Genomic DNA, 18,724 nt, shown 5'->3' on the forward strand with positions numbered 1-18,724 from the left:
CAGAACCCAGGAAGGAACATACCCTGTGCTTTTTCAGAGCCTGGGTGTGGAATGAAGCCTTGGAAATGTAGTTTCAAAGTTTGTTAATCTGCTTTTTACAGTAATTGATCTGCTCCAGTGAGAGTTTACTTAGTACAGGTTTTCCCCCCTTCATTTCCACCCTAATCTATTTGAACCAATGTTGAGAGAATCTAATCTCTGTTATGACATTAAATGTAAATCTCTGCGTTCTGGACTTCATTCGGGCTCAATCCATAAAAAAAGAAATTGACATTTCTAATCGTTGGCAGATTTTCTACTTAAATATTATTATATCAATGTAAGAGTAGCCAATAATATTTTGTATTGTATTATTACATTTTATGAAATTTGATGCCATCCAACGAAGAGACCAGCCACAAACAGGAGCGCAGTCGAATATCTGTCAGAATGCTTCAAACTATAGCCTGCATCAACCAACAACAAATCTGCAGGCAAGATTCTGGTCTGCAAGGTCCTTCATGGGTCCTAAATTGCCATGGAAACCACGGGTATACAACATTGTGCGTAATGTTGATTTGTTGCCATCAGAGCCTGTCTATCTAGAAATTCTCTTTTACTATCTGTTGCTTGACAGAAATCGCGGCAGTGAATCCTAACTCTAAAGGATATGAAAGTGGCTTGGTAGCTAGCGTTTTTTCAGATGTCGATTCCAGTGGAAACAAGATTACCACCTTTAACCTTGTCAAAAAGGCAAAGGTGAAGGCAATATCTTTTTTTCTCTATGGTCACCTGCCTATCACACATATAGCTCAGATAGCTGTCGCTAGCCCTCTAATGCTGGGTAGATATAGCTAGTATTGTGTTACATTGCCAGCAATAGCAGTCAGTGAGTATTGGTCCTCAGATTACCTGGTAATCAGCAAATTGTCAATTAGCGAATCTAACAACGTCAGCCAAATTCTCACTGCATTTCTTACAGATCTCCAGCAATGCATTCACGTGATTGTGGAAAGGGTGGTGTGCCAGTACAGCTGAGCAATGTCCCAGGATGCCTGTCTGTATTTAGCAAGCTGCAAGTAAGTGGTGCTATGCGTTCAGTTTGGGTGCATAGATAGTGGTATCATAACACTGGAAAACTGTTAACTTTCGACTTACAATTGGAAGAGCTGGTTCTAATTCTGTGCCGTTAGAGCTCCAGAGTTAATGTAATAGTGGCACAAAGTTTGGGCATCATCAATATTTGCTTGTCCAAAACATTATAATTGGATAAACTGTTAACATTTTCAATTTTGTAGTGTAGCAATTGGACATTGTTACATTTTTTATTATAGAAACATAAGTTAAACTGATATTTGTGCATTAGTTTACCTTTTCATCTGCATTACAGGGTGGCTGTACCAATGGCTTCCTGTCTACCTGGCCTGCTCCTGCTCCTTCACAAACTGTCCATCGAAGATGCAGAAGAGATAAGGGGTATCTTATATTTCTGTTTTACAGCTTTTTTCTAATGTAGGGAGTGAGTAATCAAGTGAATACATATTAAAAATGTTGTCTTGGAAAGTCAAGTAGTTGTTGTAACGTTAAACAAAAATCGCTTTGGCAGTTATGAGTTCAGTGGATCAGTGGGGAAACCACGATTTCTAATGCAGTTGGAAGGTTACTTGAAGAGAGAACTGCAAGCATTGGATTTGCAACAGCCAAAAGTCCAGGAGCGCAAACTCCAGGTTAAAAAAATATACACAGTCTTTCAGTAAATTTTTTTTAAACGCATGCTACTCTCTAAACATTTTCACTCAGATGAAGACCATTTCAGAACTACAGCCAAATTCACATACCTCTACATTTTGTATATCTCTTTTGTTTCACTATCAAGACGTATCGGGAAGTGTTCGACTGTTTCATTGAGGACTTCAAAACATACAAGCCATTGTTAACAGCCATAAAAAATGAATATGAAGTCACCCTAGGTATGTAGGACTGTTGCAGTTATTGTTGTACAATATCTTAAGAATAGAAAGACATTTCTGGTTGATTCAGCCATAGTCACCATACTCATCTCCTGATTCTTTTGTATTTTATGATTACTGAAAGGAATGATAACATATTTACTATAAGGAAATAGGTTGTTGGTGGTGCTACCCTTGCTGGTTTGTAACTTTATAACACTACTTGGCTTAGCATATATGCAAGACCAGATCCGCGAGCTTGAGCCCTTGAGAACTCAGCTGGTTATGGTGTCAGAGCAGTGCGACAGGCGCATCCTGGCCCTGAGGGAGGAGGAGAGGACTGAGATGAAAACCCTGAAAGACGACAAGCAACGTCTGCAGAGGGTCATTGAGGACATGAGAGAGAAACAGCGTGCTCTGGGGGCCCAGGTACATAGATCGATTACTGGACTAGCAGCAGCAGCCTCATAGCAACCATGCTGATGCAAATAGCGTATGGCTGCCAGTACACACACTCAAAGTTTTTCTTTTTTTGATATCATCTGATCATCTGTCCTCTGATTTTGGATTGTTGTGTTTTCTTTACCACAGGCTATTTATCTTTGGGTCTGTGCCAGAAAAACATGTTATTGCAGAACTGTTGGTATTACAGAGACAAAAGGCATGTTAAGGGTGTTAAAGTAGATGTGTGTGCATAACAGGGCTTTATGTAGCCTCCTTGTCTTCACTTTGGAATGCAGAGAGATTAACTATAGGATTACGTTTTATTAAATTACTTTGTGCAACGTAGTTTGCAGTCAAATTAGGGTTTACATTTTGTCATTGGGTTAAATAAAATCCCAATACTTCTATGATCCTTTCATCTTCTATCTTATACTTTTTTTCCTCTCTCTCTCCACCAATCCAGGTGTGTCGCCTACAAGAGGATCTGGCTGCCCAGTATCTGTTATACAGGGACGAGCTTGATGCCCGCAAACTGCTTATAGCCAACATCAGCAGTATGAGTTATGCCACAGAGGAGGAACAAGTTGATGGCATAGAGGGTGGGAGCCATTTATATAACATTAAACAAATGTAATAAGACATTATACACTTATGTGAATAAGGGAGAGACAGACCCAGTTAAAATTTGCTGTTCTGTCGCCATCACCACATTCTGAATGTAGCCATCTGACTCATATGATGAATACATTTCACTCATTAGATACTGAATCCAATAAATAGGTGAATTTAAACTGGAAAAGTTATTTATTACCCCTAAATGTAAGACTGAAAGGTTTAGCCGAACATTCATACCTACGATTCAGATTTTCAAATTCTCAGTTGTATGATGGATGGAGTAACAAGCTGCCCTTATACAAATGTGGTCTTTCCATGCAGTGAATATCGTAGATAAAGATTTGATGTTTTGAATTACATTTTATTTCATGGCTGTTATAAATAACAACTCCCAGTCATGGAACATGAAAAGAAACAGGAGTTTTCTTTTCTTTCCTTGTTACTGCAGTAGAAGAGTCTGAAGATCCAGTAAAGGTGAAATTAGCACTCAAGGTGTGCAGAGAGGATTTGACCAAAGCCCAGGTGGAGCTGAACCGCTTACATGCTGAATATGGAGATGTTGTTCCCCGCCGAGATTGGGAAAGTCTGGATCGCTCACATCAGGAGAGCATTCAAAAGGTGCCATCACTTATATACCATTGCCCATCAACACTATTATTTTTCACCACATAATGTTTAGTGATATTTTTCCCATCACAAAATCTTAAATAGCTTAAGTACAGAGTAAATGGTGCTTATCAAATATTTCCCCCCTATCTTTAGATGGAGACCCTGCAAATAGACTTTGATCAAATGAAAACAGAATATGACACACTCCTGGAGGTGCATAAACAAGTTTTATTGGAAAGAGACAGTCTCCAAGCAGACCTCGAGGTTTTCCAAGGGGCATCCACTCCAAGGCCTGACTGGGAATGCTGTGCAGGTACTCAGCATGAAAGACATTTCCATAATTGTATTTGAAACTTAAGTATGCACTGCCTGCCTTACCTCATTTTGGGCCTGAGGACCCTTTGAGCATTTCATTTTATTTAAGTGGGAATGAGGCTGTACTGTCATTTCAGATATACTTGGGGGAAGCAAATGCTGGACAGAACTCTTTGAGGGAAAGTCTAGCCAGCAGCGACTGATGATTGTACTAGAGAATCTTGCCGAGCAGACCTCTAAAGAGTTTTTTGATGGACAGGTAAGGTTACTTTCATGATAATACATTGACCAGTGATATAAGTTCCAGACACCCCAAAATCTTTTATGTGAATCCAACCACAGTGCCACAGCTAGCTGGCCCAGCAAGGCTTAGTGGATCATAAATGCATACAGTTCTTAACATCTTAACCAAATTCTTACTAATTTGTCACCAAGGGAACTGGAAGTGATGTACCTGTTTTCCTGCGCTATGAGGGTCAGTTGAAGAACATTAGACTGAAGAAAGCTGATGTTGTGAGGATCATTAAAGAGGTCATGAAGGAGAAGCAGGCTGCAGATGAGGAGGTATTTTGATTTCCTTTAAGTTTTTAATTACATTTATTTTTGCACTAACAATAAAGTATTAATAGAACTATATTCTACTTCTGCTGTTCCAAACCATTTAACATTCTGCAGCTCCATAACAAAATAAACCAAATAGAATATGGTTGACAGAACATCATTCATATCCTAACCTTGCAGCAAGGTATGTGCAGTGATCTTCCAGAGTTTCTTCATAAGTATTTGGAGAGACAGCATGGGGACCATGCTGGGGAGTGGGCATATAGCTTGATGGAGACCATTCATCATCATCAAACGGACGAACTCATCAGTCTCTTCAAACATATTCTCTCAGGAAAGGTACTCCTGAGAATTTCCGTGTGCTGTTGGAAAATGCCTTTTACTGTAAAACTGAATGCAAAGTGGTTGTTGAAACACTGCCCTGACCTGTGGCTTACAGGTAGATGAGAGACTGTATCATGGGCAAGTTCACCTGGTAACTCATGTACTGAGGATACTGATTCAAAGTGACACGGCAGAGAGTGGGACACTCACTGTTTCTGAATTTAGGTGAGAGAGGCACCTAAAGCACAGATTCTTGATGAGCAAATATGTTTTGTTATTTAATTGATCTAGTATACAAAACGTAATGTTTTATTTTTCTATTAACCTTTATTATAAAATCAGACTATTATCATTTGTATTATTCAACCAGCCAATTGCCTTGGAACCATCAGTCAATGGATCTTCTAAAATCAAGAACAAAATGTTTAAGGAAACAATGATAGCTCACTGGTCTCACTATTAATATGTTTGTCCTCAAATTTGCACTGATATCAAGTGAATCCTTGAAGAAGGCTTTCCCCCTAAAGAATGAACTCGACCTGGACGACCTGGTGAATACTGCTCAAGCAGAACTTGAAAACAATGGAGGGAGCCTAGCTTATCAGAAACTGTTTATTGAGGTAACCTGTGCAACATAGCCAGCCCTTACAAATAACTTTATTTTGTAATATACACAGTACATAATGACAGTCTTTAGTTGTTCATTGTTCACAGATCTCCTGTAATATTTTCTCTTCAGGATTCAGATGGGAAAAACAGAGGCTTTCTGAATCTGGTGAAGAAGCAGGGACACCACTACATTAACCAGCTAAGGACACGACTGAAAGGGAAACGGTATACACACACTCACATACACATACACATACACATACACATACAGATACACACACAGAGAATGCAAACATATTCCTGTTGTTTATTCCTGCATGAATGTGAACAGTATGTTTGCATGTAATGAAATATTGCATTTTTTGTGTTTAAAACAGAGAGGTGGATGTGGCAGATTTGAGGACCGCTTTCAAAACTATTGATCCGTCAATTGACTCTGAGGCACTAGATGAGAACTTGTGCTTTGCGTTTCTGGCGCAAACAGAGAGCCTAAACCAAGCAGTGCCTGTTGACATTGAAGTTGCCCTGCAGCGCCTCTTAGCGGCCGGTGTGAGCAAAGCGGGTCCTCCACCTTCACACCTAAATTAATTCGTTATAACCTTCTCTTTTATGCTAAAATTATGCTGAAATGTTAGTAAAAGCTTAGTTAAAACTGTCTTCACCTCCAGTCATCTTAAAATGTTACATTTACAAAAAAGCACACACACGGTTTTCTAATAGCAGTTTCACACAATCTAATGAGGAAATAAAATATTTCAAGATTATTAATAATATTATTATTTAGGTATTCTTGTTATAAATGATAACATTTTAACTAAACAAATGAAAAACAATCGTGCTCTAAATTTCGATTTTGAACAACGGTTAGAAATCTAAACAGGAAGTCGTAAGCATTGTGGGACGTGTAGTTCCGCTCTGAGACTGCTTGGCGTGTTAAGAAGCGCGACGGTGAGAAGAAAAACAAATTGAAGCCGAACTTCGCAAAAAAATAACCTTGAACATCGTTGAAAGTATTAAATAAGCATGCCTGGATTTACGTGCTGCGTGCCTGGCTGTTACAACAACTCCCAACGTGACCGTGATCTCCGCTTTTACACATTTCCAAAGGATACCACACAGAGAGAGATTTGGCTGAAGAACATCTCCAGGAGCGGGGTTAAAGGGTGTTTTAGTACCTTCCAGCCCACAACGGGCCATCGAGTGTGTAGTGAACACTTTGCTGGTGGTAGAAAAACGTACACAATTCGAATCCCAACTATATTTCCACTTCGGGGCGTGAATGAGAAAAGGAGCCGAAGAGGAAGGGGCAGAGGTAGGAAAACACCCGCTGTTTTGCCCTCGGTCACCAGTCTCGGCGCTACACCTGCAGACGGTGTAACGCGATTTACCAGTACAGAAGAGCAGGATGGGCAAAATGGGCATGATACGAAACCGGTGGACCTTACCGTGCAGACCGACGAAACTTGTGTAACTACAATGGTATCCTGCTCAGCTACGGTGTCTGACGACATGAACCTTCAGTTGGTAGAGACTGCACTAAGTGCTGCCAAAGGCGCATCGATTCGAAACACATTTGACGTGGGCACGGTGAGCGCCTTGGACCACGCATATTCTCTACCCTGTGGTACAACTTCTACTGACCTGTTGCGAAAGCTGAATGAGCAGCGGGACATCATCGCTTTGATGGAAGTAAAAATGAAAGAGCTGAAAACCACCCTTCATCATTTAAAAGTCTCCGAGGCCAAGCTAATGGAAGAAATCAGAGAGAGGGATGGATTGCTGTCCAAATGCTTCGCTCAGAAACCCTACGAGATTGACGTTGTCCTATAACAAACTTTCAACAAACTCTTGCGTATTGATATTGTTATTTTGATATGATTTAATGGCATATTTCCTCTTCAGAAAAGGCTGTGCTGTACATTAAGGTAGACTGTTTTGCTGCAGCTTTTTGAATATATCAGATCACAGCTATCGCCACCAAACGAACTGAAACTAACAGAACTAATTGGTATTGTTTGTTATGTGTCTTTGTGCAAATCTCCTTAGACTTATTAAGTAGGGCTCCATTTTATATTTGGCTTTTGAGTGTACTTTGTGTGACTAGAATACAAGAACATATTGACATTAGTCAAAACTTCCTTCAGGGATGAACCAAGACTTAAGCTGTTTTGCAGTTTGATATGGCTTTCAAGGGTGTGTTTGAAAGCATGGATTTATCATTCCACTTGGAAATGACTCAAGGCATTTGCTTGAAATGTTTGGCCACCAGTTTGTCATTTCCCTCTTTTCCTAAAAGAAATAAATTGCATCCCATTTTACAAATTTGGGGTTGAATGCAAGTGACAGCATGTTGAAGCCACAGGCTTCCTGTTACTTAAGAACTTGATGTGAGACTACATAGGGACATGTATAATCAAGATTGTATGCATTTGCCTGAACAGGAGGTGTAATAGATGAGAATTAATCCAAATTCATCAATAGACATAATTCAACAGAATCTGAGTTGCCGTGCTTAATTAGATACTATACATTAAAAAACAAATGAGTTCTTGCCTGATCCGGGTTTGTGCTTCAGATATATTTATTCTGTTAGATAAACATAGCAGACATATTTTTCTTTATCTAATTCTTTAGGCTATACATTACACAGTTTGGCCTATTGACACAACATTTGTGATTCTATAAAGCAGCTCTAAATTAGCCCGGCACCGCTAAACCCATTTTTCCTGAATTATTTGTTATCTGGAACTGTTAAATTGGGCCAGGGCCAGGACTATAACTCATGAGTGTTACTGATTGTGACCAGATCAGCAGTAGCTCATGTTGTGAATACTGAGATAACAGCAATGCAAAGCTTATTTGTAAATCTTAACAAACCCTGTAAGGAGATGATGCATACCATCACTTTGCCTTAACGGAATAATACATTACCACTGGTAGTCTCACCTGCTTGCCTAGTTAGGCCTATACCTATTTTTTCGTATATAAACTGTATCCACTTTTCCACCATATCACAGAAAACAGATGACTCACAGTCTTAGCTTTAGTCTTCCTTTAAGATTACTTAGGACTGTAAAGAAATAGTAAACCTCTTTAATATAAAATTACAACAATTTAAATGTCATCTTCTCTATCCATTCAAACTGTGGTTGAATATTGAGTAGACGTGTGATTGTTGTTTACTTAGCTGTAACACATCTGCCTATAAATTAGTTAAAGGCTTAAAAGGGACTCCAAACATATGAATTGAGGCACGATCTCTAGAACCAATGGACATCTTACTGATACATTTTATCTGGGAATTATCCACATACAACGCAGGGGTAGTCTAGAAGCCAGTAAGAGTGTGTCATAATAAGCCACAAACAATAATACTAGAACAGTGTTTCTCAAACTGGGCTACGCGGGGAAAAATTTGATTTGCATTTAAAGTGAAATAGCCCATTATATTTTCAAACTGACCTATAAATAGACATGCCATCTTAAATAGTCTGAATAGCTCAGTCGCAATGCCAAAAATAAACTCATGTATACAGTACTAGTCAAAAGTTTGGACACACCTTCTCATTCAATGGTTTTTCTTTATTTAAATTTTTTTCTACATTGCAGATTAATATTGAAGACATCAAAACTATGAAGGAACACATATGGAGTTATGTGGTAAACAAAAAAAGTGTTAAATAAACCAGAATATGGTTTATATTTCAGATTATTCAAAGTAGCCACCTTTTGCTGTGATGACAATTTTGCACATTTGGCATTCTTTCAAGCAGCTTCATGAGGTAGTCACCTGGAATGGTTTTCCATTAACAGGTGTGCCTTTTCAACAGTTCATTTATGGAATTTCTTGCCTTCTTAATGTGTTTGAGACCATGTGTTGTGCAGAGGCAGGGTTGGTGCACAGTTCTATACAGTGAATAGGCCTATTCGACTACAATTCTAATCCATATTATGGCAAGAACCACTCAACTAAGTAAAGAGAAACGACAGTCCATCATTACTTTAAGACAGGAAGGTCAGTCAATCCGGAAGATTTCAAGAACTTTGAATGTATTCTCAAGTGCAGTAGCGAAAACCATCAAACGCTATGATGAAACTGGCTCTCATGAGGACCGCCCCAGGACAGGAAGACCAAGAGTTACCTCTGCTGCAGAAGATAAGTTCATTAGAGTTACCAGCCTCAGAAACCGCCAATTAACTGCACCTCAGATTAGAGCCCACATAAATGTTTCACAGAGTTCAAGTAGCAGACGCATCTCAACATCAACTGTTCAGAGGAGACTGCGTGAATCAGGCCTTCATGATGGAATTAATGCAAATAAACCACTACTGAGGAAGAACAACAAGAAGAAGAGACTTGCTTGGGCCAAGAAACACAAGGAATGGACATTAAACCAGTGGAAATCTACTTTGGTCTGATGAGTCCAAATTTGAGATTTTTGGTTCCACCTGCCGTGTCTTTGTAAGACGCAGAAGAGGTGAGCGGATGGTTTCTACATGTGTGGTTCCCACCGTGAAGCATTGAGGAGGAGGTGTGATGGTGTGGGGGTGCTTTGCTGGTGACACTGTTTTGTGATTTATTCAAAATTCAAGGCATACTAAACCAGCATGGCTACCAAAGCATTCTGCAGCGACATGCCATCCCATCTGGTTTGCGCTTAGTGGGACCATCATTTGTATTTCAACAGGGCAATGACCCCAAACACACCTCCAGGCTATGTAATGGCTATTTGACCAAGAAGGAGAATGATGGAGTGCTGGGTCAGATGACCTGGCCTCAACAATCACCCAACCTAAACCCAGTTGAGATGGTCTGGGATGAGTTGGACCGCAGAGTGAAGGCAAAGCAGCCAACAAGTGCTCAGCACCTCTGGGAACTCCTTCAAGACTGTTGGAAAACCATTCCAGGTGACTACCTCATGAAGCTGATTGAAAGAATGCCAAGAGTGTGCAAAGCTGTCATCAAAGCAAAAGGTGGCTACTTCTAAAAAGAATCTAAAATATCTAAGAATCTTAAATATAAAATATATTCTGGTTTGTTGAGCATTTTTTAGTTTACCACATAATTCCATATGTATTCCTTCATAGTTTGGATGTCTTCAATATTATTCTACAATGTATACAAAATAAAAAAAATAAAGAAAAACCATTGAATGAGAAGGTGTGTCCAAACTTTCGACTGGTACTGTACAGCGAAATAATTACACTGCCAAAAATAGCTACAGGTAGGTTAGTCAAAACATAGGCACAACGGTTAGCTCCCTCGTCAGAATTCCACTCGCTGATGCCCTGTGGAGAGAAGCGGGAGCTCATTCCGGTTGCTGCACGAAAATGGATAAATGGTTAAAAAGAGTTAATCCCCGGTCCAGAGAGACACCAACCGCTACCAGTAGAAGGCCTAAAATCGAGGGTGCACCTGTCGGCGACAGCAACTCAGGTTGCTCTTCCAAGTCTACCTCGGATCAGGATGTTAGCAGCAGTACAGTTGTCGCTAGCCAAGCTACTAGCTTTTTTGTGTGCAAATCAATTCGGTGTGACAGACATTGTCAAACGCACCTCAGTGAAAAGACTGATGCCCTTTGCCACGACGTACTTATGTGAGAGTGGGTTCTCAGCTCTGACGAGAATGAAAACAAAATACAGGCGCAGACTGTGTGGGAAACGATGTAGGACTTTCTAAAATTCAGCCAGAAATTGCAGAATTATGTGCATCCTCTCAAGCACATTCTTCTCATTAACCTGTTGTGTGTTTGGGGGGGGGGGGGACATGAGAAAATAATAATAATATATATATATATGAGTATATATATATGAGTATATATATATGAGTGCGGGGTGTACGTAGATGGAGATTGAATGTCTGAAGGGGTACGGGACTAAAGGTTTGGGAAACACTACTGGAACATGGCCCCTAAATTTGTAACGCACAATTTTTATGCTTGGATTACTTTCATACCATCATCAGTATTCTTTTGGTTTAACAGACATGCCATGTGGAACCCGTTACACTCGTTGGCCATTAGGAAAACTAATAGTGCAATTGAGTTGGTATTCTTCAGTTCAATTGTCACAATATCTATCAAGTTGATATGGTGATGTTTGTTCACTTGGATCCCCATTACAAAATAAATCTGTGGACATTTGGAATAGGCTAATGGAAGTAGTCATAAATCTGCGACAGCTCGTGCATTTGTGCGGCAATTATTTAATTTCGGAGGACAAGCAGGGCTTGACTTGAACAGAAAGGAATATTATTACACCAACCACTTGGACACAGAGTTGGTTATATAATAGGCCCTTTGTTTTTATACATGTTAAGAGACCATCAGATAAGCAGTTACTCAAATGAAGTTTACATTGATTCATGCGGGATTGTACTCCCCAAGTACCAGATTGTCAGTGAACGCAAACGAAAATCTGACATTTCTAACCTATTTCCCCCTTAGTGGTCCAAACTGACCAAAAGTGCCTAACAAGCTTCAGACTTCATATGGTTAATCTATTGAAGGATTCGGGAAGGGGTGTCTGGTGTTAAGACGCTCAAAATATAGTTGATGTTTTAATGAGATCAATAAAGTAGCCAAGATAAGCTATGTAAGCTATCAGCATGGATCTAAACATAAATTCAAACTTTTCATAAGCGCAAACTGACCTTCAAGATGTGTAACGTTTACCGTGGTAGGTAATCCTACATTGGTATCAGATCAAGTTTGCACCATGTGTTGCACACATTTTGTATCTTCCATTGGGATATCTTCCAAAACCTGCATAGACTACTTTCTTTTCTATTCCCGCTTGATCGCAAGTTCTGGGCAGAAAGACTCCATTTCCCAGTATCTGTGTGGTGTAGTTTTATTGTTCTGAGCATGCTCTGAACGCAGGAGGCGGCTCAACCTTACGGCCGCGCTCTGGATCGCCATAACTGGGAACCGGTGAAACGGTTTAGGGCTCACAGAGGTAGGTAATTCACTGTTAGTAGTAACCTTAAGTGCGAAATTGTACCGGTTTGTTTTCTTTCGGGGTCCTTACGTGCTGTGTTTAACAGACCACCATTACAGCAAAGGGATAATGCAGAAATGTGCCTTTTTTTGACAGGCGGCAGTCCGGCAGAAATGCTTGGACACGCCTATGTTGTACGAGGGGACGTATGGGCCCGGTTAGACGCTGAACCTGATTCAGTCCGATATACAGACTGTCCATCCATGGCGGAGTATTTTTAGAATGGAACTAAAGCACGTGCTATCGAGTGGTTCATGTTCTCATACTGTATTTATAAAAATAATAACATGTGACCTTCTCCATCGTTAGTCTTTATTTCAGTTAAATGATCGGGTTAAAACAATTCATTTCTCAGAGTTTAAGCCCGTCACTTTCACACAGAATTGAAGTACCTAGCTAGCTAGTTAGCTACCTCTGTTGCTAGTTAGCTGTAGTGGCCAATGTGAATATTCGCCCGCATGTAATGCAAAGACAATGTTAGATATTTTGGATTTGTCTGGCTCTTGATAGATATCAGTGTTGCTGAAATGTTCCTTACGCCCAGTTGCTACAAGCTGAATAGTTGTTATCTATATAGCCAGTTCCTTCACTATCTGAGTTTAGCTAACGTTCATGGCACGCTAACTAAATAGCTAGCTAGCAATCCAGCCAACAAATAAGAGCGGCCTGCCCGTAAGTCAAGCTAGCTAGCTCTAGCAAGTGCAGTTAGTAATGCCTTGTGGTTGTCCCTGTATGTTACCTAGAATACAGACTGTTCTAGTACAGTAAGAGTATGTTCGAACAGGGTTCCAGAAAAGTCATTAGCCCATCATGATTTGCTTGCAGACACCGTTAGTGTTAGCGTTAGTAAGCTAATTCTAATGTGTTAGCTAAACTAAGTTAGCAGACTGGACGACTGAATCGGGACATTAAGTTAAATAATTCTTAAATGCAGTTGCAGTTCATCTGAAATGTGTTTTGATAATCCGGCTTGTTGGCCAGATTTAAGTTTCTATGAAGCTTTATATACTGACTCCGCTTCATAGCGCAGATCCAGATATGTCTGAGGAAAGTTCTGGTGTGTATCAGAGTGCTCAGTGGAGTCGCAGGAGACACATGACCTGGTCACGGTTCAAATACTTAGGAGTTGGTTAATGATACTTAACATTTGGATGTAAACAACATACAATGCCAGCGTTTTATTGTAGTAATGAAAAAGTCTTTCTGCCCAAATAACCATGTGTGGTAGGGAATGACACCTATAAAATCTGCTTACCGAAATACGTTTATAAAACAGATTATTTATTTTTAACTCTTAAAAAGCGGCCTTTTCCCGCGTTATTTATAAGAGTGTGAGACCGAGGCATTAGGGTGTGGCAAGTGTAAAGCAAGATGAAATGACATTCCACAGATGTTTACACTGTACCATGAATGAAAATCAAGTTGGACAACTAGGTGTATTGAACACTGTGTCACAGAGACGGGGGTGGGTAATAATTTGATGTCTTGCTTTTTCTGACTTCATAAAATGAGTGAGAATTAACTGCTGCGCATTGCTGATGTACTGCATCTGCATGTTAAGTGCTTGCTCACGTATTCTCTCTTGCCTGTCAGTGCCTGTTTGTGGGTGAATCAGAATGGGAGACAAGCCAATTTGGGAACAAATAGGATCCAGCTTTGTCCAGCACTACTATCAGCTATTTGACACAGACAGGACCCAGCTTGGAGCAATATATGTGAGTTTGGATATTTATTTCTGAGTGTTGTGTTTCAGAAGATACCTTTCCCTTTGTGTACTTGTGTAAAAAAAAAAAAATACTGATTAATTTTTCACTCAACAGCTTTCTGTACCATTCTCTCCTCCTTTCATCCATTTTGTCCACATTATCATTGAGGGAGAAGCACACTTATATTGTCTTCCTAAATTTAAAACTAGTTTTCAGTAATGTCTTGTAATACCAACTAGATTAACTAATTATGCTCACACAAGTGTTTGTCTTAGGCCCTGTCCACACGACAAAGATGAAAACGGAGAAGCTCTGTTGTGTTTTGGCCTTGCGTCCACACGACTACGACGTGACACCGCATACTTTTGAAAACAAGCGCCAGAGTGGTAAACGCAAATCTTACATCGCCATGTGTACAGACGAAACCTGAGATTTTTGACACAGCCCAACTTTATCCAATCTCGTTTCATTCTCTGTGAAGCTTCAGTCTGGGCATCTTCAGTGGGGAAATTCGGTTCGCCCAAACCACGTTTTGCTGATGTTGAAGAGTAAACTGTTTATAGGATGTATCTTGTCTCGTTGTGCCATTGCTTTGATAATCTTGTTTAGTTGTAGGATATAACTTGCAGCATAGGCTATGCAAGGAATGTGATTTTTAAAACGACCTAGCTGGCAACAGCCTTGTCACTCGTTTTTGCGTTTCTGTGTGAACACAGATGAGTTTTCACAATGTTGTGGATGCGAAACTTTTTGAAAACGTAAAGGAAAATTCCGTTGTTGTGTGGACAGGGCCCTAGTTAAAAATGTCTCAGTAGGTCTTGTTTCAGCAGTCAAACTCAAAATTTTCCTTGGTTTATGTCTTTCAGAACATACCCCTAGATGCCCTTTAAAGTAACAAACCAGTTTTGACAAGCGTTCAACTGAGGAACTTTTTTGGCCTGCAGGGTCCCTTATCCAGGGATGAACAGTGACCACACTGGTGTCCATCTGCTATGCGTCACACACAAAATGCTAACAGCACTTTTTTTTATTGTAGCAGCAAAACACGGGGAGCTTTCTCTTTAGAAACACAGCAGTACAAAGCATAATCTACTACTGGCATTCAGCACGTCTCTGCCTGCTTGCCTTTCTGTGTTACTCTTGCGCTCCCCACCTAAAGATGGATTTTATTCATTGTGACTTAAAGCTGCAATAGGCCTTTCCACAGTTACCATCCCAGATAGCAGGTACTGAGTGGTTGTTGTCATCTTGACCATCACATGCCCTCAAAGCTAATATGGCTATTTGTGCTGCAATTGGCTCATCCAGTATTCCTCTTGTTGCTTATCTTTTGTAGATTGATGCATCATGCCTTACGTGGGAGGGACAGCAATTCCAAGGGAAAGCAGCAATTGTCGAGAAGCTCTCTGTAAGTCTGTAAAAATAATGGCATGCTGTTTTAAATTGCTTGCTATGTGAATTAGATCTTGAGAATGCTTTGTTAACGGCAGACATTCATTTTTGTTTGTTTGTTTTTCCAGAGTTTGCCTTTCCAAAAAATTGCTCACAGCATAACTGCACAAGACCACCAGCCCACTCCTGACAGCTGTATAATGAGTATGGTAGTAGGTCAACTAAAAGTGAGTGGCATCTGTGTGTTTGTATGTATAGATGAAACAGTTACTGATACCTTTCTAGGTTTTGCATCCAGGGTCTTTGAACAAACAGTTGAGAGAGCTGAGGCTAACATGACCCATCAACATCTCATTACTTTAAAAAAAAAAAAAAAAATAGGGTTCACAACCCATGACACATTTTAAAGGTTTTTATTTCAGATGTTTGTCAACCCCTAAAATGAAATTTAAATTACTTTGTCATCTGTATTATGACAGTAGAACCCTGCACTAGGTATCCCCCCCCCCCCCCCCCCCCCCCCCCCCCTGCACCGTGTATTGTGAATATTGACCAACTCGCTCTGTCTTGCGGGGCCAGACATGACTTTGTCACTACGTGATGAGCGTTCATAGTCTGGGGACAACTCATTAAAATGATTGACTAGAAGCTGATTGAAAACAAACCCTAATAAGGTTACAGCTACCAGCTTTAGCACCCCTAATTTCTGCATTTCCCTGTACTTTTAGCCAGAATTTATGAATTTAACATTATGGTTGTCTCAAGACATATTTATGCATGTTTTGTGCAAATTACTGTACAGGAGATAAACATTTTAAACAGACATACATTTACAAGGCAACAAGACTGCAGAGGGTCTTTTGACCATTTTTTTAAAATATTTTTTATCCTTTACATGCATTTTGCCAACCACCTGTTATAATTCACATTCAGATATAACAGAGAGAATGTGACAAATTGCCAGTCGGCAAATGTACATCAGTTTATCTTGTAACACTGCATGCCCTTAGGTTTTGAATGTTTAAGAGTACATGCGTTTCTTGGGCAAGGAGGTATGGGCCTGTGACCTCAATATAATATAATATATAAAAGTCAAGGAGGGTCATGTTTGTTGCATCTTTTAAAAAAGATACAACAGAACATTAATGTCTGACCAGAAGACTTGCCCATCATTCACACTCCATGAGCTGGAAGTCATTTGGGAGAACATACATGTGTGTCAGTTTTGGGAAATCAGTCTCAAATTAGTATTAACATTTTGATAGTCAGTAAGTGTATGACTTGAGGATGTTGTTATAGGACTCAGTGTTTGTTATGGTGGCAATAACCTTGTGAATGACACATCTTTATGTATCTTCAGCTTGAACTTGGGTCCTTTAATCTCAAACAAGGTTCAAAGTACTAGAGGTGTAATATGGTTCTCGAGTAACATGGTTTGTGTATTTGTTGCTCTTGGAGTGTAAACCCATTTCCAGCTCTTAAGTTAACCTTGTAACTTTTCACTTTCAGGCAGATGATGACCCCATCATGGGATTTCATCAGAGCTTCATACTGAAGAACATTAATGAAGCCTGGGTGTGTACCAATGACATGTTCCGCTTGGCGATACACAATTTTGGCTAAAAGCACCAGAGCCTGGCAGGAGGCATGAGGGGGGAAGGTGGAGGATGGGGTGCCCACCCCGGTGAGGCCTAAACCTTTGTTCGGTCTGCCCGTCATTCATCACTCTGAAAAAAGAAAACAGCACCGGATTGCAGTCAGTCACAGAAAAACATGCAGGCACATGTCTTTGCAACAGATAAGAGATGTGTTCCTTTGCTGAAAGCCCACCGTTTCATCAAAGTGACCCTTGCCCTATGCCTACCTGCATGAAGTTGCGGAGCTTAAACATCAGAGGACCGCTGGACAAGGGGATGGGGGAAGGACATATTAACCCAGCACTTGCTGTTTGATCATATTTTAGTTGTTAATTTGACTTTTAAACAATACTTATCTTTTTTGCTTTAGTTCACTGTGTTTTCAGTTTGCTTTAGAACAGATTATTCTTGTCTAACTTTTTTCTGTGTAATGTCAGGTTGCTCTAGTTATCCAAAGACAAGTTGAAATGGTCATCACCCAAACCCTATTTGCTCAGACCAGTGTGCTTCCCATTTCTCGCTCACTGCTCTCTGTGACTGCAGCCACGATATATACAATAAAACCTTGTTTTTTTCTTAACAATGTAATCTTGTTCCTCCACCTGTCCTTTGCTCATATTGTCTTTTTTTCCTGTTTTGTGCTTGCCTGGTATTTTTTATTCGCTGCATTTTTTTTTTTTACATTTTTTTTTTCCACAACTGAAGTAAAAATTTTGTTCTAGCAAAGAACAGAGAAGCATATCAGTATTTCTATGATGACAGATTAGAATAACGACTTGAGGCCCATGTTCATTCATATGGGAAGAGCGGGTTCCAGATGTTGCTCACTTTGCGGTATGCTTCTACTTATTTGGACTGTTGATTGAGCAGAGCTGGAATGATGTTTTTCTCCATCACGTCTAGGAGCAGACAGTTTGGGTCACATCAAACTGACTGCCCATTACTACAGGATTTTCCATTGACAAGGAAAATCCTGTTATAAGTATGCATCTAACCTATGTGTTGGCAGTGCCAGGGGTCTATTCAATGAACCAATTGCACTGATGGTTCACTTAGATTTAATAGACCATGTCATGGCAGGTCTTGTGATTTAAACTGCAAGAAGGTGTAATGCTGCAGTTTGTGGTGGGTGTACTAAAATGCAGAATTTCATAAAGCATGTCATTTGCATCTGGCTGTTGTATCAGTCTTGGGTGGATGGTGATCCCATGGTATCTTCTGTGCAAATGAGCTGGTAAGAACAGAACCCAAGATCTGATAGATGATTGCAGCATGCCAGTGAAAGTTGGCAGAAGCTTGTGCTCAATAAAGTATTGTAAGAATGTCATTACGTTTATTAGGTTTTTGCTTTTAATAGTGATTTGTCTATTTGTGTGTGGCTGACATTTTATAAGTGTCATTTTTTTCTGACTACAATATAATAATTGAGTGGTTGGGGGGATCTGCAGTGTACGTTATATGAAGGTCAGCATTTTGCCTTCTCTACTTCTGGCTATGAAGAAAAAGTTTGATGACCGGTTCTACTACATCTAACGTTATCCCACTTAGGGGGTTTTGATGAGATACCTTGCTAGGAATTTGCGTT

General features: G+C 40.0%; 3 protein-coding genes across 4 annotated transcripts; all 3 read left to right on the forward strand.

The window, feature by feature from the left end:
* The first annotated feature begins 2 nt into the window (after positions 1-2).
* tsnaxip1 (translin-associated factor X interacting protein 1) lies at positions 3-5,993 on the forward strand. The gene is made up of 16 exons (XM_031564387.2): positions 3-738; positions 962-1,058; positions 1,370-1,455; positions 1,586-1,706; positions 1,856-1,949; positions 2,161-2,357; positions 2,836-2,971; positions 3,436-3,605; positions 3,750-3,909; positions 4,049-4,170; positions 4,347-4,475; positions 4,653-4,811; positions 4,912-5,021; positions 5,293-5,416; positions 5,536-5,630; positions 5,783-5,993. Exons 1-16 carry the CDS (start codon positions 683-685, stop codon positions 5,991-5,993), a joined length of 2,067 nt encoding a protein of 688 aa, XP_031420247.1. The 5' UTR covers positions 3-682.
* Positions 5,994-6,308: 315 nt separating this feature from the next.
* thap11 (THAP domain containing 11) lies at positions 6,309-7,727 on the forward strand. Its single transcript, XM_012832421.3, has one exon. The coding sequence runs from the start codon at positions 6,429-6,431 to the stop codon at positions 7,233-7,235; it is 807 nt and encodes a 268-aa protein (XP_012687875.1). The 5' UTR covers positions 6,309-6,428; the 3' UTR covers positions 7,236-7,727.
* A 4,485-nt stretch (positions 7,728-12,212) lies between these two features.
* Positions 12,213-18,466, forward strand: nutf2 (nuclear transport factor 2). Of its 2 annotated transcripts, none has more exons than XM_012832393.3 (5): positions 12,213-12,362; positions 13,998-14,119; positions 15,447-15,518; positions 15,631-15,729; positions 17,012-18,466. In XM_012832393.3, the coding sequence occupies exons 2-5, from the start codon at positions 14,021-14,023 to the stop codon at positions 17,123-17,125; spliced, it is 384 nt and encodes a 127-aa protein (XP_012687847.1). In that variant the 5' UTR covers positions 12,213-12,362; positions 13,998-14,020; the 3' UTR covers positions 17,126-18,466. The 2 variants fall into 2 exon arrangements, with proteins under 2 accessions (XP_012687847.1, XP_031420253.1); XM_031564393.2 differs by lacking the exon at positions 12,213-12,362 and adding an exon at positions 13,293-13,869.
* The last annotated feature ends 258 nt before the right edge of the window (positions 18,467-18,724 follow it).

The sequence above is a fragment of the Clupea harengus genome, chromosome 3 (assembly GCF_900700415.2).
Source record: "Clupea harengus chromosome 3, Ch_v2.0.2, whole genome shotgun sequence".
Taxonomy (NCBI): Eukaryota; Metazoa; Chordata; class Actinopteri; order Clupeiformes; family Clupeidae; genus Clupea; species Clupea harengus.

Coding starts and splice junctions, on each gene's coding strand:
- tsnaxip1 (XM_031564387.2), top strand. CDS start 683: ATGTCGATTCCAGTGGAAACAAGATTACCACCTTTAACCTTGTCAAAA. Junction 1,059..1,369: donor CTGTATTTAGCAAGCTGCAA/GTAAGTGGTGCT, acceptor TCTGCATTACAG/GGTGGCTGTACCAATGGCTT. Junction 3,910..4,048: donor TGACTGGGAATGCTGTGCAG/GTACTCAGCATG, acceptor CTGTCATTTCAG/ATATACTTGGGGGAAGCAAA.
- thap11 (XM_012832421.3), top strand. CDS start 6,429: ATGCCTGGATTTACGTGCTGCGTGCCTGGCTGTTACAACAACTCCCAA.
- nutf2 (XM_012832393.3), top strand. CDS start 14,021: ATGGGAGACAAGCCAATTTGGGAACAAATAGGATCCAGCTTTGTCCAG. Junction 14,120..15,446: donor CCCAGCTTGGAGCAATATAT/GTGAGTTTGGAT, acceptor TATCTTTTGTAG/ATTGATGCATCATGCCTTAC. Junction 15,519..15,630: donor CAATTGTCGAGAAGCTCTCT/GTAAGTCTGTAA, acceptor TTGTTTTTCCAG/AGTTTGCCTTTCCAAAAAAT.